The sequence below is a fragment of the Dipodomys spectabilis genome, unplaced genomic scaffold, assembly GCF_019054845.1.
Source record: "Dipodomys spectabilis isolate Male_0828 unplaced genomic scaffold, ASM1905484v1 ptg000628l, whole genome shotgun sequence".
NCBI lineage: Eukaryota > Metazoa > Chordata > Mammalia > Rodentia > Heteromyidae > Dipodomys > Dipodomys spectabilis.
Window position 1 is genome coordinate 799,118 of NW_024871305.1, and position 18,671 is coordinate 817,788.

At 62.0% G+C, this 18,671-nt stretch overlaps 1 protein-coding gene across 1 annotated transcript in view; it reads right to left on the minus strand.

The window, feature by feature from the left end:
• Positions 1–18,671, minus strand: part of Atp2c2 (ATPase secretory pathway Ca2+ transporting 2) — a 37,835-nt gene that overhangs the window by 2,940 nt on the left and 16,224 nt on the right. The window contains exons 7-25 of the mRNA XM_042671457.1: positions 17,717–17,825; positions 16,518–16,667; positions 16,375–16,443; positions 15,999–16,074; positions 15,042–15,108; positions 10,286–10,410; positions 9,769–9,866; positions 8,651–8,752; positions 7,917–8,006; positions 7,119–7,220; positions 6,332–6,488; positions 5,398–5,568; positions 4,657–4,754; positions 4,525–4,575; positions 3,033–3,199; positions 2,015–2,083; positions 1,808–1,924; positions 1,067–1,214; positions 196–294 (exon numbers count right to left, since the gene is read on the minus strand). Of these exons, the coding sequence (XP_042527391.1) occupies positions 196–294; positions 1,067–1,214; positions 1,808–1,924; positions 2,015–2,083; positions 3,033–3,199; positions 4,525–4,575; positions 4,657–4,754; positions 5,398–5,568; positions 6,332–6,488; positions 7,119–7,220; positions 7,917–8,006; positions 8,651–8,752; positions 9,769–9,866; positions 10,286–10,410; positions 15,042–15,108; positions 15,999–16,074; positions 16,375–16,443; positions 16,518–16,667; positions 17,717–17,825 (2,065 nt within the window). The remainder of the gene's footprint in view (positions 1–195; positions 295–1,066; positions 1,215–1,807; positions 1,925–2,014; positions 2,084–3,032; positions 3,200–4,524; positions 4,576–4,656; positions 4,755–5,397; positions 5,569–6,331; positions 6,489–7,118; positions 7,221–7,916; positions 8,007–8,650; positions 8,753–9,768; positions 9,867–10,285; positions 10,411–15,041; positions 15,109–15,998; positions 16,075–16,374; positions 16,444–16,517; positions 16,668–17,716; positions 17,826–18,671) is intronic.

An 18,671-nucleotide genomic window follows, 5' to 3' on the forward strand; every position in this document is an offset into this window, starting at 1 on the left:
CAGGCCGGCAGGCGCTGTGGAATGGAGGCTGTTGGGATTTGGAGCTGGAAGATGCCCCTGGTCAGACGATGAACGGTGGGACCCCGGCTCCACCCAGCCCCGCACCTCCCTCCCCGAGGCTTTAGCAGGAAGCGCACGGGGGGAAGGCCCCGGCCCGGTGCTGGATATGGGGAGAGTCACCACGGCCTGGCTCACCTGAGATCGGCAGCTCAGGGCATTGAAGAGATCGAAAAACACAAAGCAGGTGAAGGTCATGGTGGTGGTGCGCGGGGTGCTGGCCTTGTCCTCAGGAATCTGCAGGACAGTGGCGGCCCGCCATCATGGCCAGGAGGCCACGGGACCCTGCCCTGCTCTGAGGGGCGGAGCCACAGAGCTGGGATTGCAGGGGGTAGTGCCCCTCCCTAAGCCCAGAGAGCAGAACAGTCCAGAGCCATCCAGAACCCTTGGCTCTCAGAGGGGGCCCACGCTGGGAAGCTGGGCTGGAGGGGAGCCGTCTCCTGGAGGAAGTTTCTGGGCCATTCTTGCCTCCACTTCCTGGCCTGCTTGGGTCCTGCCGGTTCCACAGGGCTCCAGTGCCAGGCAGAGGTTTTCAGACCCAAGCTGTAGCCAGTTGAACACCTGAGGCCAAGGTCCTGGGGCGCGCTGTACAGGGTCCTGGAACTCTGCACTTCTCACCCAGGGCCCCACCCTGAGGGCTGCCACAAGGCTGGCACCCAGCCGAGGAGGCTGCGAAAGGCCGGGCTACACTGCTAGGCCCAAGGCGCAGTGCAAGGGAGCGAGGCCAGCAGAGGCAGCGCGAGAGAAACAGGCGTGGGCCCAGCCGTGTCCTGTCCTGCTCCACGCGCTCCCGCCACCCTGGGGCAGGTGGAGGGTCGGCCTGCCCCCTCCGCCAGCCGCACGGCTTCCAGGAGCTTCCCTGACCCCGCAGGCCGCCCCAGAGGCCCAGGGGTGAGAGGATTTGTGGTGGGGCTCCTCTCTGTGCTGTTTCCCACCCTCTCCTCCGCCCAGAGCCCACGGGGCACGGGCGGGGCCGCACTGTGCCCACCCTGTGTGACCCGCAGCCCACCTCCTTCCAGAAGATAAAGAGGGTCCCGCTGAGGATGGTGGCCGCAGACATGAGGATCCGCAGGACCAGGACCCTGCTCAGGATCGTGTCCTGGACGCGGCGTGGCGGCTGGCCCAGGGCGTCCCTGTCCACAGGCTCCACCCCCAAGCTGTCCAGAGACACAAGCCACACTTGGAAACAAGCCGGGGATACAGGAAACCTCGCCCCACATGGCCTGCACCCCTCAGACACCACCCTCTCCCATCCGTCCACGGCCCGCAGGCCGAGGCCGCCTGCACCTCTTTCCTAAGACTCAGTCACTGGGTCAGTGTGGGGCGTGGGGGTGGGGGGCAGCGCTGGGTGGGAGGCTCGGCTCCATAATCTGGAGGATAGCAGCCACCACACCGCCTGAGGCAGGGCCCCCAGGGACTGAGACTTCACTTTCTGCCAAGTCTGAGGCTCTGAGTTCAAGCCCCAGTACGGGTGCGTGCACATACACACACGCGCCCATCTACCTCCAGATCCCTCTAGGGAGGAACAGAGCAGGTGCAGGACAGAGTGTGGGTGGCGGATAGAGGAATGGGGGTGCGGTTCTGGAGGTGTGAGCTGAGGAGATCAGGGCCTGCGTTCTAGCCCCAGGGAGCCCTGTATTCCAGCTGATTCCTCCCGTCCCCTCCCCCAAGCACAGCACCCTTCAGTCGCCTGGGTCCCCCCCCCCCCCGCCCCCTTCCCCCGTTCCCTGCGACCTGGGGCCGGCCTCACCTCTGGGCTGGCGGCCCGTCCATGATGATGTTCACCCACAGGATCTGCATGGCGTTGAGGGGGCTGGGCAGGTCGCACACGGTGGACAGGGTGATGAGGCTCAGGGCTGCGATGCTCCTGCGGGCCCCACGGCAGACGCGGCTGTCAGAGCCTGCCTGCCACCCCAGCGCCCGCCACGCCGGGAGGGGAGGGCCGGCCGCCGCTCACGTGCTCAGCTGGAAGCGGACAAAGTTCTTGATGTTGTGGAAGATCCCCTTGCCTTCCTCCACGGCGTCCCTGCAAGGCAGGCCGGGACGGCAGGCGTGACCACGTGAGCTGACCCCGGCGGGCGCCCCAGAGCACAAGGCCACATCGCCCCGACGGTACCCAGCAGCTTCCTGCCGCCCCGTGTGGACTGTCTGAGTGACACCTCTGTCAGGGGCCCCGGCTGATGCCACCTGTGTGATGGGGTGGAGCTTGCAAGCCACGCCCACCGGAGGCATGGAGGGGTGTGGCCAAGGCCTCCTGACAGCCAGGCCTGGTGTCGCTAACAGAGAAAGCTGTCCAGATGAATTGCAAAGGAACTGACGGCCCTGCCTGCCCTGCGCGTCAGGACTGCGTTTTTGTATAGCTGAAGTGAAGGGTTTTAAGAAAAAGGCAAGTCTGTTGTAAAGAGAAGACTACTTCAGCCAGGTGCTGGTGGTTCATGCTAGCAGTGCCAGCCACTTGGGAGGCTGGGAATGGGAAGTTTGCTGTTCTAGGCCAGCCCAGGCAGACACATCTACTGACTCCATCTCAACAGAAAAATCTGGGTGTGGTGGTATACACCTCTGGTCCCAGTTTCAGTGGGAAGCCAAATTAGGACTGTGGTCCAGGTGCGCACCCAGGAAGGAACTGAGACCCAAAACCTGAAGTACCACCAGAAGAGGCTAAGGCTCAGCAATGAGACCACCTGCTTAGCAAGCTTGCCGCCCAGTACCACGCTGAACCCCCAAACTGTCAATGTCTATCCTTCCAAACGTGATTGTGTGTGTGTGTGCACATGCACGTGCACACGGGTCAGTCCTGGGCCTGAACCCAGAGCCGACTCTGGGTTCTGATCTGGACCTCAGGGCAGGCAGGCGCTGCTGGCACCCGGAGGGGAGGCCTGCCTGGGGGTCCCCCCTCTCAGCAGCTCCCCCTTCCCATGTCCAGCGCAGCACGCATGCTCAATACCCCCCCGTTCCCCTCGCCCCCTGCTGCTCACATGATGGCTGAGAAGTCATCGTCCACCAGCACCATGTCGGCGGCTTCCTTGCTGACATCCGTCCCCGTCTGTCCCATGGCAACTCCGATGTCCGCGGACTTCAGGGCCACCGCGTCGTTCACGCCGTCCCCCGTCATGGCCACCACCGCCCCCGACTCCTGCAGGGCCTGTGGGAAGGGCAGGCTGTGTGGGCCCGTGGCTGGAGCACCCCCTTCTAGAATCTTCCCCCCAAGTCAAGCAGTGAGGCCGGGACCCTTCAGAGGGGCGCCGGGAATCGCTGCCCGGCGCCGGCGTCGGCACCAGCTCCGCCTGCCCCAGCGGCCGCCAGCCGCACCCTGGCATGGGAGGCCCAGGCTCAGGCAGCGAAGGTCGCTATTAGCAGGCAAAAGCAGCGCCCCACCCAGGGAGGGCCTCGAACCCCTCGTGTGGAACAACCTGCGTTGTCACAACTTTATACCAAAACAAAGCGAGGAAACCAGCCCCACATAACCAAAAAGAAGAAAGCGCAGCCCCAACGTCCCCGGGGGAGTGCTAGATATGTGAGAAAACCACAGGCATTCCTAAGAGGTTTTTTTTCTTTGATGGTAGTGGGATTTGAACTTAGGGCCTTGTGCTTGCTAGAAAAATGCTCTATTGCTGAGCTATACCCTCAGCCCTCTTAGGTATCATTTTTTAATTTCTTTTCTTTTTTTGTTGTTGGTCATGCCGCTTGAACTCTGGGCCTGGGCGCTGTCCCTGCACTCTTCAGCTCAAGGCGAGCACTCTTCTGCTTGAGCCACAGCACCACTTCTGGTTTTGTGGTGGCTCATTGGAGATAAGAGTCTTATGGACTTTCCTGCCTGGGATGGCTTTGAACCGTGATCCTCAGATCTCAGCCTCCTAAATAGCTAGGATGACAGGCGTGAGCCAGCGGCGCCCAGCCTGCTTTCATTATTATTATTATTTTTTTGGGTCCGGTCGTGAGGCCTGAACTCTGGGCCTGGGCGCTGTCCCTCAGCTCTTCAGCTCAAGGCGAGCGCTCTACCACCTGAGCCACAGCGTCACTTCTGGCTTTTTTCTTTTTGCTTATGTGGTGCTGAGGAATCGAACCCAGGGCCTCAGGCATGCAAGGCAAGCGCTCTACCACTGAGCCACCTTCCCAGCCCCTGCTTTCATTATTTTTGAGACAGGGTTTCATGTATATGCCTGGGCCAGCATTGACAGCATTCTCCTATTTATATTTCTGATGTAATTGGGATGATAGGTGTGTCTATCACACCCAGCTTTTTAATGGTTGAAATGGGGGTCTTCTAGGCTTGCCTGCCCACCAGAGAAGACGTTTCCCAGCATTCCCTGGGGCCAAATATGGTGGGGTGACCTGAGCTGTGGCTGAGGCCCACAAGTCACCCATGCACCCACACAGCCACCCATCCACCCAGACTGTCCCCCGAGGGACCTGTGAGCTCCCGGGGCCTACGGCCGGGGGTTGAGCAGGCCTGCCGGCCAAGCATACCTTTATGATCTTGACCTTGTGCTTGGGGCTGGTCCTGTAGAACACAGACACCTGGTGCAGCAGGGTGAGGCGTCAGTGGGCATGGGACAGAGGCTGCCCCCACCCCCGTGCCCTGCCAGCCCGAGAACGCACCTGCTCCACGCAGGCCGCCAGCTCGCCCTGCTCGGCGCCCTCCACCTCTTCCCCAGACATGGCCTTCGGCTGCTCGTCACACAGGCCGATGTTCCTTCCTGCCAGAGTGTGGGCCTGAGGCGGCTCCCACCCTCCACCCCACGCCCATCCCTCCCTGTGCCCATGTAGACGCAGAGAACCACGGGAACGCCATGGCAGCTGGGGGCCCTCCGTGAACACTGAGACTGAGGGTCAGGTGGCTCGTGATTGTCCAGCGCTGCAGCCAGCATGGACACCGCACGCTGCACACTGCTGTCGGGGGAGGGGGGAGCACGGGACGAGGAGCCTGCCGCACACGGTAGGCCCTCAGTTCTGTGCACACAGTAGGCCCTCAGTTCTGTGCACACAGTAGGCCCTCAGCTCTGCGCACACAGTAGGCCCTCAGTTCTGCACACACAGTAGGCCCTCAGCTCTGCGCACACAGTAGGCCCTCAGTTCTGCACACACAGTAGGCCCTCAGTTCTGCGCACATGGTAGGCCCTCAGTTCTGCGCACACAGTAGGCCCTCGGTTTGCACAGGGCCTCTGGAGAACTACTAGTATTTTCGCTTCCAGCAGGTCAGCAGGCAGAACGCCGGAGCCCCGCCAGCCTGTGCAGCTCAGCACCTTCTCTACGCGCCTGGGGCTGGGTGGCAGAGCTGCTGCAGCCTGGCGGGGGACAGAGTGAGGGGAAGGAGTGGGTCCCCGGCCCTCACCCCGGTACCTATGGCCATGGCTGTCTCCAGGGCATCCCCCGTCACCATCTTCACCGACACGCCCGCGGCCGAGAGCAGCTGGATGGCTTCCTTCACGCCGGCCCTCGGGGGGTCGATGATGCCCACCAGACCCAGGAAGGTCAGCCGCCCCAGCTCGGGCCCGGAGGCCAGGCCTAGCACTGCGGGAGAGCAAGGCCCAAGCAGGGGTCACGGGGGCTGAAAGGGCCACTTCAGTCCCCAGCCAGGCCCCCCCCGCCATGGCCCCCATCCTGTCTGCGAGCGGCTGGGGTGGGGAGGGCAGGAGGGGTGGTGGCCTTGTGTGCCCGCCGGGAGGGGACACAGGGCTGGCCACGCGTGGACTGGAACCAGAGCCTCCACCACGCACGGCCACCAGGGAGCCTGGGCGGTGAGGACGGCGCCGTGGCCATTCCTGTCCTCTCCGAGTCTGCACCTGTCACCTCCAGTGGGTGTGGGGCCGTGGCCACTGACCGCGAAGGGAACCCCGGGTGACAAGCGTCACGTGACACCCAGCATCCCACATGCCCTCAGGGAAGGCGGGGCTTCAGGGCAGAAAGAGGGAGATGGGTGGAAGCATTTTCCTGGGCTGGTGGGTGTCCCCTCCCCCTCCCCTCCCCTCCCCTCCCCTCCCCTCCCCTCCTTTCCCCCCTCCCGTCCCTCCTCCCCTCCCCTCCCCCCTCCCCTCCCCTCCCCCCTCCCCTCCCCTCTCCTCCCCCCTCCCCTCCCCTCCCTTCCCCCCTCCCCTCCCTCCTCCCCTCCCCTCCCCCCTCCCCTCCCCTCCCCTCCCCCTCCCCTCCCCTCCTACATGTAAACCATGCCTGGGTGGGCACAGGTCACGGGTGGCTCTGTTCTGGAGGTGAGTTCACCACCCCACCCCTGCCAGCGCCCCGTGCCCGTGGACGCCAGGCCGGCATCGGTACTGACCCCGCAGCCCCAGCGCCCCCATCCTCCTCTCCTCCTGCCTCCAGAAGGCCTCCTGCTGGGGCGTCAGCGGCAGGGAGAGGCCCCCATGGTTGTAGAGGCTGCAGCAGCGCACCACCTCCTCCAAGGCTCCCTTCATGAAGTACATGTCGTCCCCATCCTTGCAGAAGGTGGAGGAAAATTCCGCGGTCACCGGCAGCCTCGGCAGTGACCGCCACGGTCCCGGGACCAGCATGGGGCAGAGCTGGCCTGTACTTGTCTCCCACTTGTGCCCGCCCCAGGACACGGGTGCGTGGGGCTTCCGCTGGGACGTGCGTGCGTGCGTGCGTGTGCGTGCGTGCGTGTGCGTGTGTGTGTGTGCGCGCTGGTGTCTGGGCTTGAATTCAGGACCTGGGTGCTACTGCTTAGCTTTTCCACTCAAGGCTGATGCTCTGCCATTTGAACCACAGCTCCGCTTCTGGCATTTGCTGGTTAGAGATGAGCCTCTTGTCTCTTTTCTGCCCAGGCTGGCTTCAAACTGTGATCCTCAGATCTCAGCCTTCTGAGCAGTTCCGATTACAGGCATGAACTACTAGTGCCAGACTCAGTGGGAGTTTCTGACACAGGAGGAATGTGGGGTTGGGGCCAGGGCTCTGAATTTCTGTCTAGCTCCTGATACAGTGACTGGGCCCTTCTTGGAGAGCCCCAGGAGAGCAGGACACCCTGGACCCCACTCCCACTGCCCCTCTGAGTCTGGAGGCTCCCAGGACCTGGCCCAGGGTCCTCCGTCCATGTCTGTGCACAGACGCACCTCATTCTTCAGGCTGCATCTCACCGCCATCCACTTCTGCTCGGAACTGAAGGGGATCTCTTCCCTTCGGACGTACAAGTCTTTGACGTGACTTAAGTCCATCTAGGAAGAAGGATGGAGCGTCACCGGAGGCCCGTGCCGGCAGAGGGGGGGCTGTGCCAATCCTCCGTCATTTAAACCACCTCGTAGATGAGAAACTGGAGCTCATGGCCTGAATGTGGGAGGGGGGTGTTGGAGGCGGGGGGCCTGGGTGAGCGGATGGAGAAAACCTCGCAGGGCCACTCAGGGCTCCCGTCTATAGCACCTGGGCCTGAGCATCGTGTTTTTCTGGGATTCCTTCTAGAGTCTTTTTTTTTTTTTTTTGTTGGTCGTGGGGCTTGAACTCTGGGCCTGGATGCTGTCCCTCAGCTCTTCAGCTCAAGGCGAGCGCTCTACCACTTGAGCTACAGCGCCACTTCCGGTTTTCTGGTGGTTTATTGGAGATAGGAGTCTTACGGTCTCTCCTGCCTGGGCTGGCTTTGAACCATGATCCTCAGATCTCAGCCTCCTGAGTAGCTAGGATTACAGGCGTGAGCCACCAGCGCCCGGCTCCTTCTAGAGTCTTGCCAGAGGGCTCAGAGACCCACGGGACTCCCCGAGACTGCACAGCACCCCGGGCTCCCTGGGCCCGAATTTTGTTGGCACCCAGCACCCACCCAGCACCCAGCGCCCAGCACCCAGTACCCAGCACCCAGCGCCCAGCACCCAGTGCCCAGTACCCAGCATCCAGCGCCCAGTACCCAGCACCCAGCGCCCTACCTTCATGGCCAGCGCGAGCAGGGCGCCCTCGGTGGGCTGCCCCATCACCGAGTTCTTCCCCACGACAGCATTGTTGGCCACGCAGCCAGCCTGAAACGAGTCACTTAGAGTGGTGGCCATCTCTCGGGAGCTGCCCCGGGCGGGGCCCACCCAGGACACACTGGCCCGCGGGGCCCCTTAGAGCTGGGGCTGGAGACAGACGGGGGGGGGGGGGAGGGGGGAGGGAGGGTGGCTGGAGATGGACAGACAGTGCTCCACCAAATCAGCCTCTCAGCACAGAAGCACAAGTCCTGCCTCCGGCCCGGAGCAGGGCCGGGATGCAAAGCCGTCTGAGGAATGTAGTGGGGGGTGATGTGGGTGACGGGGGGCCCTTGAGGGGGCGGGACCTAATGAGTTCCACTTGGGGTGACCCCGCGTCCCTCCCTGCCGGCACTGGAACTGACCAGAAGGAATGCAGTGTGCGCTCGCACGGGGATAGCCCAGGGCTTGGCTCACACCGCCCTGGGGAGATGACCCCAGCTTCCCAACCATCCTGGTGGGGTACACTTGGGGGCCCCTGACCCTGGGGGATGGGCACAGCTTGGAGGGGGTCCCCCTGGGGGCTGACCCGGGCCTCGATGACCACAGCCGGTCACCGCGCGTGGGCCGGCCAGGGTCGCGGCCGCTGACGGGTGCCCAGGTCCCTGGCTGGAGAGAAGCCGCAGCCCACGGCAGTGCCCCGGGTGCCCGCTCACCTCCACCAGCCGCCCCACGGAGACGCTGGCAAACCCCTTGACCACTTCCTTGGTTGGGAGAAGACGCACGGCGCCCGTGCCGTTGTACCCGACGCCGCTGACCTGCGGGGCACGAGCGCGCATGTCACCGGGCTGCCCACGGGGCTCCCGGCGTGGCCCGTCCCCCCTCGTCCCCAAAGACGCGGCCGGTACGGGAACACGTCCCTCGGGGCCAGCTAACCACCGACACCGCTGACCCACAGCACGCTCTGGGGGCCGGGGGTGACTGCGTACTAGGGTGATCCCTGGGCAGGCACAGGGAGAGAATGTTCTAGAACACACTGGATGTACATTTTCTCAGAGCTGTGGTGCACATACTAGCCTCGCAGACACAAAGCCCCTGTCAAGATGGCACATCTGTCCCCGGGCCAGGGAAGCCACCGACTACCACATGTCCACAGATGCCCATGCCCATGTGCCAAGAATGGGCGCTGGTGGCGCACGCCTGTCATCCTAGCTGCTCAGAAGGCTGAGACCTGAGGATCATGGTTCAAAGCCAGCCCAGGCAGGAACGTCCGTGAGACTCTTATCTCCAATTAACTGCCCCAAAGCCAGACGTGGAGGTGTGGATCAAGTGGTAGAGGACTAGCTCAGAGGCAGTGCCCAGGCCCTGAGTTCAAGCCCCAGTACCCACACCAAAAACAACAACAAAAACCCCAACAGCGTAGTTACCAAGTAGACGCTGCCACGCCCCCGTTCACTGCTGCTCTGCCTGGGAGACGTGGCTGAGTGCAGCACGGAGTTCTTCCTACAGACCCTCGTTGGGGGAGCGTGCACAGCGGGGTCTCGCGCTGTGTGGCCGTGTGCGCTCACGCTGGGGGTCAGGGCGGCGCCGGGGCACACGCCAGACCACAGCCACAAAACAATGAAAAACTAACGCTCGCAATGAGATCTAGCCAAAAGCAACTAGAACGGAAGGGGCGCTGCAGAGGGGTGGCAATGCCTGCTGCCATTTTGAAGCAAGGAGGCGGCCCCACAGCCCCTGGTCTCCACCCACCATGTTCTAGAAGATTCCACGGGCCCTCAGTTGGTGGCGGGGCTCACCGTGGTCTCACACCGCGTGAACGTACAGGACTCACCTGGGCCTGCAGCCCATCGGAGGTGACCAGCTGGGTGACGGTCATTTCGTTGGCCGTCAGTGTCCCTGTCTTATCTGAGCAGATGACATCACAGCAACCTGGCCCCGCCAGACGCGGGTGTGCAGAGAGACGGGTGAAACACTCTGCACTGGAATGGCCGGCCGCCCCCCGAAACCTCCGTCCAGCCTGCGGAACGGCCGGCCAACCCCGAACCGCTGTCCAGCCTGCGGAATGGCCGGCCGCCCCCCGAACCTCCATCCAGCCCGTGGAACGGCCGGCCACCCCCCCCCCCGAACCTCCGTCCAGCCCGCGGAATGGCCGGCCGCCCCCCGAACCGCTGTCCAGCCCATGGAACGGCCGGCCGCCCCCCGAACCACCGTCCAGCCCGCGGAACGGCTGGCCGCCCCCCGAACCACCGTCCAGCCCGCGGAACGGCCGGCCGCCCCCCTGAACCACCGTCCAGCCCGCAGAACGGCCGGCCGCCCCCCGAACCTCCGTCCAGCCCGCGGGGCCTCACCCAGAGTCTCCACGATGGGCAGCTTCTTCACCATCACCCGCTTCTTGGCCATGCGCAGCACGCCCAGGACCAGCGTCACCGTGACGACGATGGGCAAGCCCTCGGGAATGGCGGCCACAGCCAGGCTGCGGGGAAAGCCAGACCCTGTGAGCCTCCGCCACGGTGGCGCGCGCCCCGCACCGTGCCACGCGCCTGGTCTGTGCGATCCCCCGCCTCGCCACGCGCCTGGTCTGTGCGATCCCGCACCATGCCACGCGCCTGGTCTGTGCGATCCCGCGCCTTGCCACGCGCCTGGTCTGTGCGATCCCCCGCCTCGCCACGCGCCTGGTCTGTGCGATCCCGCACCATGCCACGCGCCTGGTCTGTGCGATCCCGCGCCTTGCCACGCGCCTGGTCTGTGCGATCCCGCGCCTTGCCACGCGCCTGGTCTGTGCGATCCCCCGCCTCGCCACGTGCTTGGTCTGTGCGATCCCGCACCGTGCCACACGCCTGGTCTGTGCGATCCCCTGCCTGGTCTGTGCGATCCCGCGCCTTGCCACGCGCCTGGTCTGTGCGATCCCGCGCCTCGCCACGCGCCTGGTCTGTGCGATCCCCTGCCTCGCCACGCGCCTGGTCTGTGCGATCCCCTGCCTCACCACGCGCCTGGTCTGTGCGATCCCGCACCATGCCACACGCCTGGTCTGTGCGATCCCGTGCCTTGCCACGCGCCTGGTCTGTGCGATCCCACGCCTCACCACGCACCTGGTCTGTGCGATCCCACACCGTGCCACGCGCCTGGTCTGTGCAATCCCCTGCCTGATCTGTGTGATCCCCTGCCTCGCCACGCGCCTGGTCTGTGCGATCCCGCACCGTGCCACGCGCCTGGTCTGTGCGATCCCGCGCCTCGCCTCGCGCCTGGTCTGTGCGATCCCTCCCCACACGCCTGGTCTGTGCGATCCCACGCCTCGCCACGCGCCTGGTCTGTGCGATCCCGCGCCTCGCCACGCGCCTGGTCTGTGCGATCCCCTGCCTCGCCTCGCGCCTGGTCTGTGCGATCCCACGCCTCGCCACGCGCCTGGTCTGTGCGATCCCGTGCCTCGCCACGCGCCTGGTCTGTGCGATCCCGCGCCTCGCGCCTGGTCTGTGCGATCCCGCGCCTCGCGCCTGGTCTGTGCGATCCCAGCGTCCTCGCCACGCGCCTGGTCTGTGTGATCCCGCACCTCGCCACGCGCCTGGTCTGTGCGATCCCCTGCCTGGTCTGTGCAATCCCTCGCCACGCGCCTGGTCTGTGCGATCCCACGCCTCGCCACGCGCCTGGTCTGTGCAATCCCTCGCCACGCGCCTGGTCTGTGCGATCCCACGCCTCGCCACGCGCCTGGTCTGTGCAATCCCTCGCCACGCGCCTGGTCTGTGCGATCCCACGCCTCGCCACGCGCCTGGTCTGTGCGATCCTGCGCCTCGCCTCGCCACGCGCCTGGTCTGTGCAATCCCTCGCCACGCGCCTGGTCTGTGCAATCCCTCGCCACGCGCCTGGTCTGTGCGATCCCGCGCCTCGCCACGCGCCTGGTCTGTGCGATCCTGCGCCTCGCCTCGCCACGCGCCTGGTCTGTGCGATCCTGCGCCTCGCGCCTGGTCTGTGCGATCCCCCGCCTCGCCCCTTCTTTCCCCTGTGCTTGTCTCCGCAGCACCACTGCCCCACCACTCCCCCTGCAAGCCCTCTGCTCCTGTCAGACAACCACACTTGAGTGTGAATTAATCTGTCATTGTCTCTGTGACTGCTATGGCTTTCTAATCTCTTCTTGTTTTTGTGTTTGTGTTTTGGCTGGTCCTGGGGCTTGAACTCAGGGGCTGAGCACCTTCTCTGAGCTTTTTTTTGCTCAAGGCTAGCGCTCTACCACTTGAGCCAGAGGGCCAATACCGGCTTTTTCTGTGTTGGATGCTGAGGAATTGAACCCAGGACTTCGTGCATGCGAGTCAAGCGCTCTACCACGGAGCCACACTCCCAGCTCCCTCTTCTGATTTGTTAGGGAGAGAGACTTGAGAGGACCTGAGAAGCATTACTTGGGAGGTGGAGTGGTCAGGAGGATTACTGTTAGAGGCCAGTCCAGGCGAAATGTTAGTGAGATCTCATTTCAACAAGTAAGCAGGGCATCATGGTGTGTGCTTATAATTCTACTAAATGGGATGTCAAGTGTTGGTGTCCTTCTTGGCTGGGCACCGCCCAAGAAAATGCCACACACAGCCACCTGGGTGGGTAGCAGCACAGCCAGACTTTAAAGCTCGGGCTTTAAAAGCAGATTCTGATTTTTAAACATGGCAACAGTTCCAAAAAAAACCTAATCCCCTCTGCCTCTCCCCTGATTCCACTCTGAGCACTGGGCCTGGGTGTTTGCAGGAGGGACGGGGTGGATGCGAGGACCGGTGCCCTGGCTCCAGCCTGCCCCGCACAGGGCAGGGGCTTCCCGTGTCCGTGACCGGCAGGCAGCCTGGCCAAGGATGCTCGCGCAACCTCCTCACGCGCAGGGAGACTAAGACAGCGCGGTCCGGAAGCCACCGACCGTTCTTTGTGACGCACTAAGGGAGGAAGCCAGATGTGAAGAAGAATGGATACCTTAGAATCTAAAGCTTAGAATCTAAGGCGATGGCACGAGAATGTTAATATCTGAACCGACACTCGAAGAATGATGACAGTCATGGCAGTGCATGCCTGTAATCCCAGAGGAGTGGAGATCTGGAGGATCCGAGTTTAAGACTGGCCTGGGTGACAAAGCGAGGGAGACTCCATCTCAACAAACAAGTCAGGCACAGTGAGTCTAGCCTCTCATCCCAGCCACAAGACAGGTAGAGGTAAAAGGATTGAGGTAGAGGCTGGCCAGGGCAAAAAAGGAGACTCTATGTTGAAAATAAGCAGTAAAAAAAGATGCAGAGTTGAGGGTCTGGCTCAAGCGGTAGAGTACCTGTTTAAGGAGTTCAAGAACCTGCTTTCAATCCAGTACCACCAATGATAAGAATAATAACAATAAAGTAAAATAAGAAAAACAAATCTAGAATCTAAGAAAGATAGCGTAGGAATGGTAGCTTCTGTCCAGAGACAATGGGCCATTCAGGACACATTATATAAACCAAGATTACTGAATTTGGCCAAGGGGTGGTACCTGGTTTCCATGGTGATAACCAGAAAGCCTCCGTGGTTTTATGGCTGAGTTGGGCAAATATTTGCCGAGGGTTAGGACGGGTCCCCGCAGGGCAGGGTGCCAGGGGTGGGCCCGGAGATGTTCACGGTAATACAGAATTAATCCACAACTAATAAAGATTAGAACATCCCAGGAAAGGCATGCGCTTCAATCACCATAAGGAATTAGGGGACAGGTTGTGTGTGTGTGTGTGTGTGTGTGTGTGTGTGTGTGTGTGTGTGTGTGTGTGTGTGTGTGTGTGTGTGTGTGGCCAGTCCTGGGGCTTGCACTCGGGGCCTCAGCACTGTCTCTGAGCTTTTCATGCTCATGGCCATTTGAGCCACTTCTCACTTGGGATGGTTTATGGGAGATCAGAGTCTCATGGACGTTCCTGCCCGGGCTGGCTTTGAACCGTGATCCTCAGATCTCAGCCTCCTGAGCAGCTAGGATGACAGGCGTGAGCCGCCGGCGCCGGGCTCAGGGTAAAGTGTTTTTTAAAGGACAGCTGCCTGGTATGCATTTTAGAAAATCCTCCACGAATCTGACACCGACACCCGGAAACCTGAGCCTCGGCCGGTGCCACCGCAGGGCAGGTTGATAGGAAATGCGGACACAGTGACCAGCAGCCCTGGGGTCTCAGCACAGGGACCTTTCTAGAATGTGTAGCAGCGGCTCTGGACTCCTTTCCGGGAGTTTTTCCGGGCGAGCTGGCTCCCGCCCGCCGCCTCTTCCTCTCTGTGGTGCAGCATGCTGCTGGGCGTCACAGCCCCTCATTAGGGGGGTCTCCCCAAACACATGCACTCCAGGTCCACAGCACAGCTCACCCCCCGCCCCTCTCCTGCAGCAAGCTGGGGCCTGCGCCGCAAGCCTTCTACCTGGGCCTCCCCTGGCAGAAGCTTAAAGATCGGGGGAAGCCTATGTGTCATCTGAAAGGGGTCTGGTAGAGAGGAAGCCGTCATCTGTCCTGCTGAGTCCGGCCGGGTCTCCTCCTGGTGGGACTCAGTTCCATGTCAATCCCACCCCAGGGCCTTTGCACCTGCCTGGCCCCTCCTGGCACACCTTCTGCCCTTTCCTTTAGTGGCCCCTTCTCACCTCTCCGCCTCAACTATGCATAGATAAGATGCTTGTCCATGTTCGACTGGACCGAGAGACACCTAGGAGACGGGGGAAGCCCACGTCTGGTGTGTCCCGAGTGCGATAACCCCATTGCCTAGGCTGGGGCCTGGGTGGGATTAAAGGTAGGGGACCCTCCACAGCTCCCACATGCCCCCCTCTGCTTTGCAGCAAATGTCAGCTGCCCTGCTCCCCCTTGCCGTCCCCACATGACGTACGGAACCCCCCACGAGCCCAGAGGAATCTCTGCCCCCTCAGCTCTGCTCCGGGGGGCTCTTGGAGCACCCACGCTTGTGGTGCCCGGCGGGCGCAGAGCCAAAGCCTGGGCTGCGGCGTCTGTGGTCTGGGCAGAGGGACGGGATGGGCAGGGTGAGGCCTGCTTCTGAACGCTGGCCGGACACGCGCTCTGGGGCCTGGTTGTGGGGGGACGCCGAGCCCTGCGCGCCCCGCAGCCTCTCATGCTCTCTGTGATGGGGGGGGGGGGCTCTTACCTGACCCCGATGGTGAACATGCTGAGCAGCGGCTTGCCCTGCACCCAGCCCAGGAGCACGAGGAGACCTGGAGGGAGAGAAGGGGTTCTGTGGTCACTGCGCCCCAGGCCGCTCTCCTAAGGTCCCAGGGCGCCGTGCAGCCAGGGCCGCCCTCCCCGGTCCCCAGAGCCGGTGACAGCTGCTCCTGACATGTTCAGGTGGGCGGCTCCTCCCTTCCTCCCACCTTCCCCGCCTCCTGCCACAGGCTGACCCCGAACCCAGGCCTCACGCATGCCCAGCAGCTGCTCTACCACTCTGGGCTCTCAGCCCTGGTGGCTGGTGCCCGTTTTCCCCAGCCCCCACCCACTTCCGCCCAAGCCTTGTCATTTCCAAGCTCCCTGGTGGCACTACTTCTGGGCTGCGAAGCCACCGGCCTGCTGTTTAAAATGGCTGTCAGCCCCTTGCCCTCCTCTCTGCCCTGTGTTGTCCTGGAGCCAGGATGGAAATGGGTTTTCCTGCCGCGTGGTGTCCACAGCTTGGGGGGCGTGTGAGAAGCCACCCCTCCCGGGGGGCAGCCGGGGTCCAGCGCTCGTTACCAACGCCGGTGCACCAGCCTGCCCCAGCACCCGCAGCCGCCATGGCTGCCGCAGAGAGGAAAGAGCCACACAGCCCAGTGTCTGGTGTAGGACAGTCCTTCCAACATCTGCCCTGCAGCCGGGCTCCCAGGAGAACTGTGCCATACCTAAGTTCTGATCTGTCTACTTGTGACCCCAGGACAAACAGGAAGTAAAGGTCTTCATCTTCCTCCTCCTCCTCCTCCACCCCCAGTCAGCTCAGCCTGCACAAACCCAGGGCCTCGTGTCTGCTCCCAGCTCTGCCCCGTGGTCCCAGGGGGAGCTTGAGTGATGGCCGTGTTATGGCAGCTGCTCTGGGATGCATCCCTGCTCCCAGAACCCAGCGGGAAGCTGCTCCGCTCACCAATGATGCCAAACGAGAAGAGGGTCAGCTGCTTGCCCAGCTGGTCCATGCTCTTCTGCAAGGGAGTCTTAGGCGTCTGCAAGGAGAGATGAGGTTAGGCCGCAGCCCGGCAGCGTGCCCCCGGCCTCTGTCCTTCACTGTCCTGTATCCTGCTCCGTCCAACAACCTCACAAGGCACAGATTCACTTCCTCCACCCTAAAGTCCGGGCATGTTTCTGTCGAACGCTAACCCCTTGATGAACACCTGATAACTGCCTGGAACCTGCGTTTAGAAGGGTTGACGCATTAGCCTCGTTGCCTGCATCCTGGGGTAGACGGGGCTGTGTCACTAATCTAGAATTATCCCAAAGCCCGGCCTACGTCGCCCTTGACTGACCTCTTCCGCCTGCATCATCCTGAACACCTCTCCAAATTGAGACCTCTCACCGGTGCCAATCACGACCCCCTGCATTCAGAAAGAGAGGCTTGAAAGCAGGGGCTGGGGGGGGGGGGCGCCCAGGGTCCCGGAGCCTGGCTCACCTGCCCCTTCCCGCACTGCACCAGCGTTCCCATGAAGACGATGTTGCTCAGGGTGCTGAGGTCGCCGCTGTCCGCCAGGGGGGCGTCTGTCTTGCTGCATGGCTCAGCTTCTCCCGTGAAACTGGATTCATCCACCAGGAGGTCTGTGACCTGGGGGAGCCAAGAGACCGTTGGGGTTTCCTTTTCCCCCACGTGGATTTTAGCAGCTGGAACGGCACCCAGAGACACGGTGGACGTCCCCTGAACGAATCCAGACAGCCAGAATCAGAATCGTGGCATCCAGGGGTCAGGGAGTCAGTGAAGCACCCACACCTCTTGGAAGATATTAGTTTCTGGATGCTGGAGGCTCATGCCTGAGATCCGAGGATTGGGATTCAAAGCTAGCCTGGGCAGAAAAGTTCACAAAAGTCTTGCCTCCAATGAACCACTAAAAAGCTGGAAGTGGAGCTGTGGCTCAAGCAGTGGAGCATCCGCCTTGAGTGGAGAAAGCTGAGAGGCGGTGCCTCAGTACCAGCACCAAACAAACAAAACTCCCAAGGTCTGTCGGATAGACTTACAATGAAAACGGAAATCAAAGCACTGAGTTCCAAACTCCAGGAAGGAAGAAATCAAGGCCCAGAGAGGCAAATCCTTTCCCAGGTCACACACTGGGGGATGGGGCGGGGGCAGGATTTAAACCCCAGGGCTGCCTGCCAATACAGAGTGTGATCAAAGCAGCCTATTCCCCTGTCTTCACCTTTACCCACTCAGCTGACCCAGCACGCCGCTCCTATGAAGCCATTCAATCCTTCAAATACCCCCTTGGAATTACTACTTCCTACTCTATGGACCAAGAGATTGAGGCACAGCTTGGAATGGAGCCAGGGCTGAAACCCAGACTAATGCTCAGCCCCAGGATCCACTCACTCACTGCTCCCTCAGCCACTTGTGCAGTGGACGCAAGTCTTCATTGGCTGCCTGCCATCCAGACCCCGCCCCTTCCCGAGAGCATGTGCAGCGCCACCTCCTGGCTGAGCAGTGAGAAGCAGCCTGCCCTGCTTCCCTTGCAGCTTGGAGGCTTGTTGGCAGCTGCTTGTGGGGTCAGCTGCCAGCGGTGGAGTCAGAAGGGCAGAGTTGGCCCTGAGGGTGGGGAGACCCTCGAGGGAGGACCCCACCTTCCCCACACTCTGCCCTGTGGTGGATCTGGAGGGGATGCTCACCTCCGTGAGTCGGATGTCGGCGGGGATCCGGTCTCCGATGGAGAGAGCCACAATGTCTCCGGGAACCAGATCTCGCGCGAGCATGCGCTGGAGCTTTCCGTCCCTGATGCTGCGGTGGAGGAGGGAAAATGGGGGGCCCCTGCTCACACCCACTTTGATGCACTTGGACAAACTGGAGTGACGATAGTAGGAATGCTGTCTTTTCTTGGCAGCCAACCCCTTGCATCTTTATAGGTTTATTATTTTTCAGTGTATTTATTTTGGTGGTACTGGAATTTGAACTCAGGGCCTTGTGTTTGAGCTGCAGGTGCTCTGACACTTGAGCCACACTCCCATCCCTGGCTGTGACTAGTTTTTAAATTTCTGTATCCTAACTCCTGTGTGGCTTTTGGGAGACCCAAGTCTCATCTGAGAGGTGAGCTGCTGTTCTCTGCCCTACCTGTAAACAGGCTGGGCCATCAGCTTTCTGGAAGCTTCTGCAGGTCTGCCAGAGGTTCTAGGCCTCTGAATGGAGCTGCAGTAAGCCGTACTTCTGTGCTTAGAGAATGCACCACCAAGGGATGAGTGTGTGTGTGTGTGTGTAGTATGTATGTGTGTGTGTGTGTGCACAGAGCTGGCTTGGAGTCCCATCAGCGGGGTGGTCTCACATCTGAGGGGACATGACCTCCTTCACAAGGAATAGCTACAGCCCGGGACAGCAGATGTCCCTCCAGGCCCAGTGCATTCCTTCACGGCACCACATGGCACCTCTAGATCCCCGTCCCCCGCTGCTCTCTCCCCTCCCCCCATCCCCGTCCTCCCCATCTCCCGCCAGGAAGCTGGGGGCTGGTGGCAAGGCAGGGCAGCTCCTGACGCAGGCGTGTGGATCCCTGTGCACTGAGGGTCAACTCCAGATCCGCACCCTGAGCTCCTTTGACACGCGCTGTCCCCACACACGGGGGGTCCACGCCAGGCT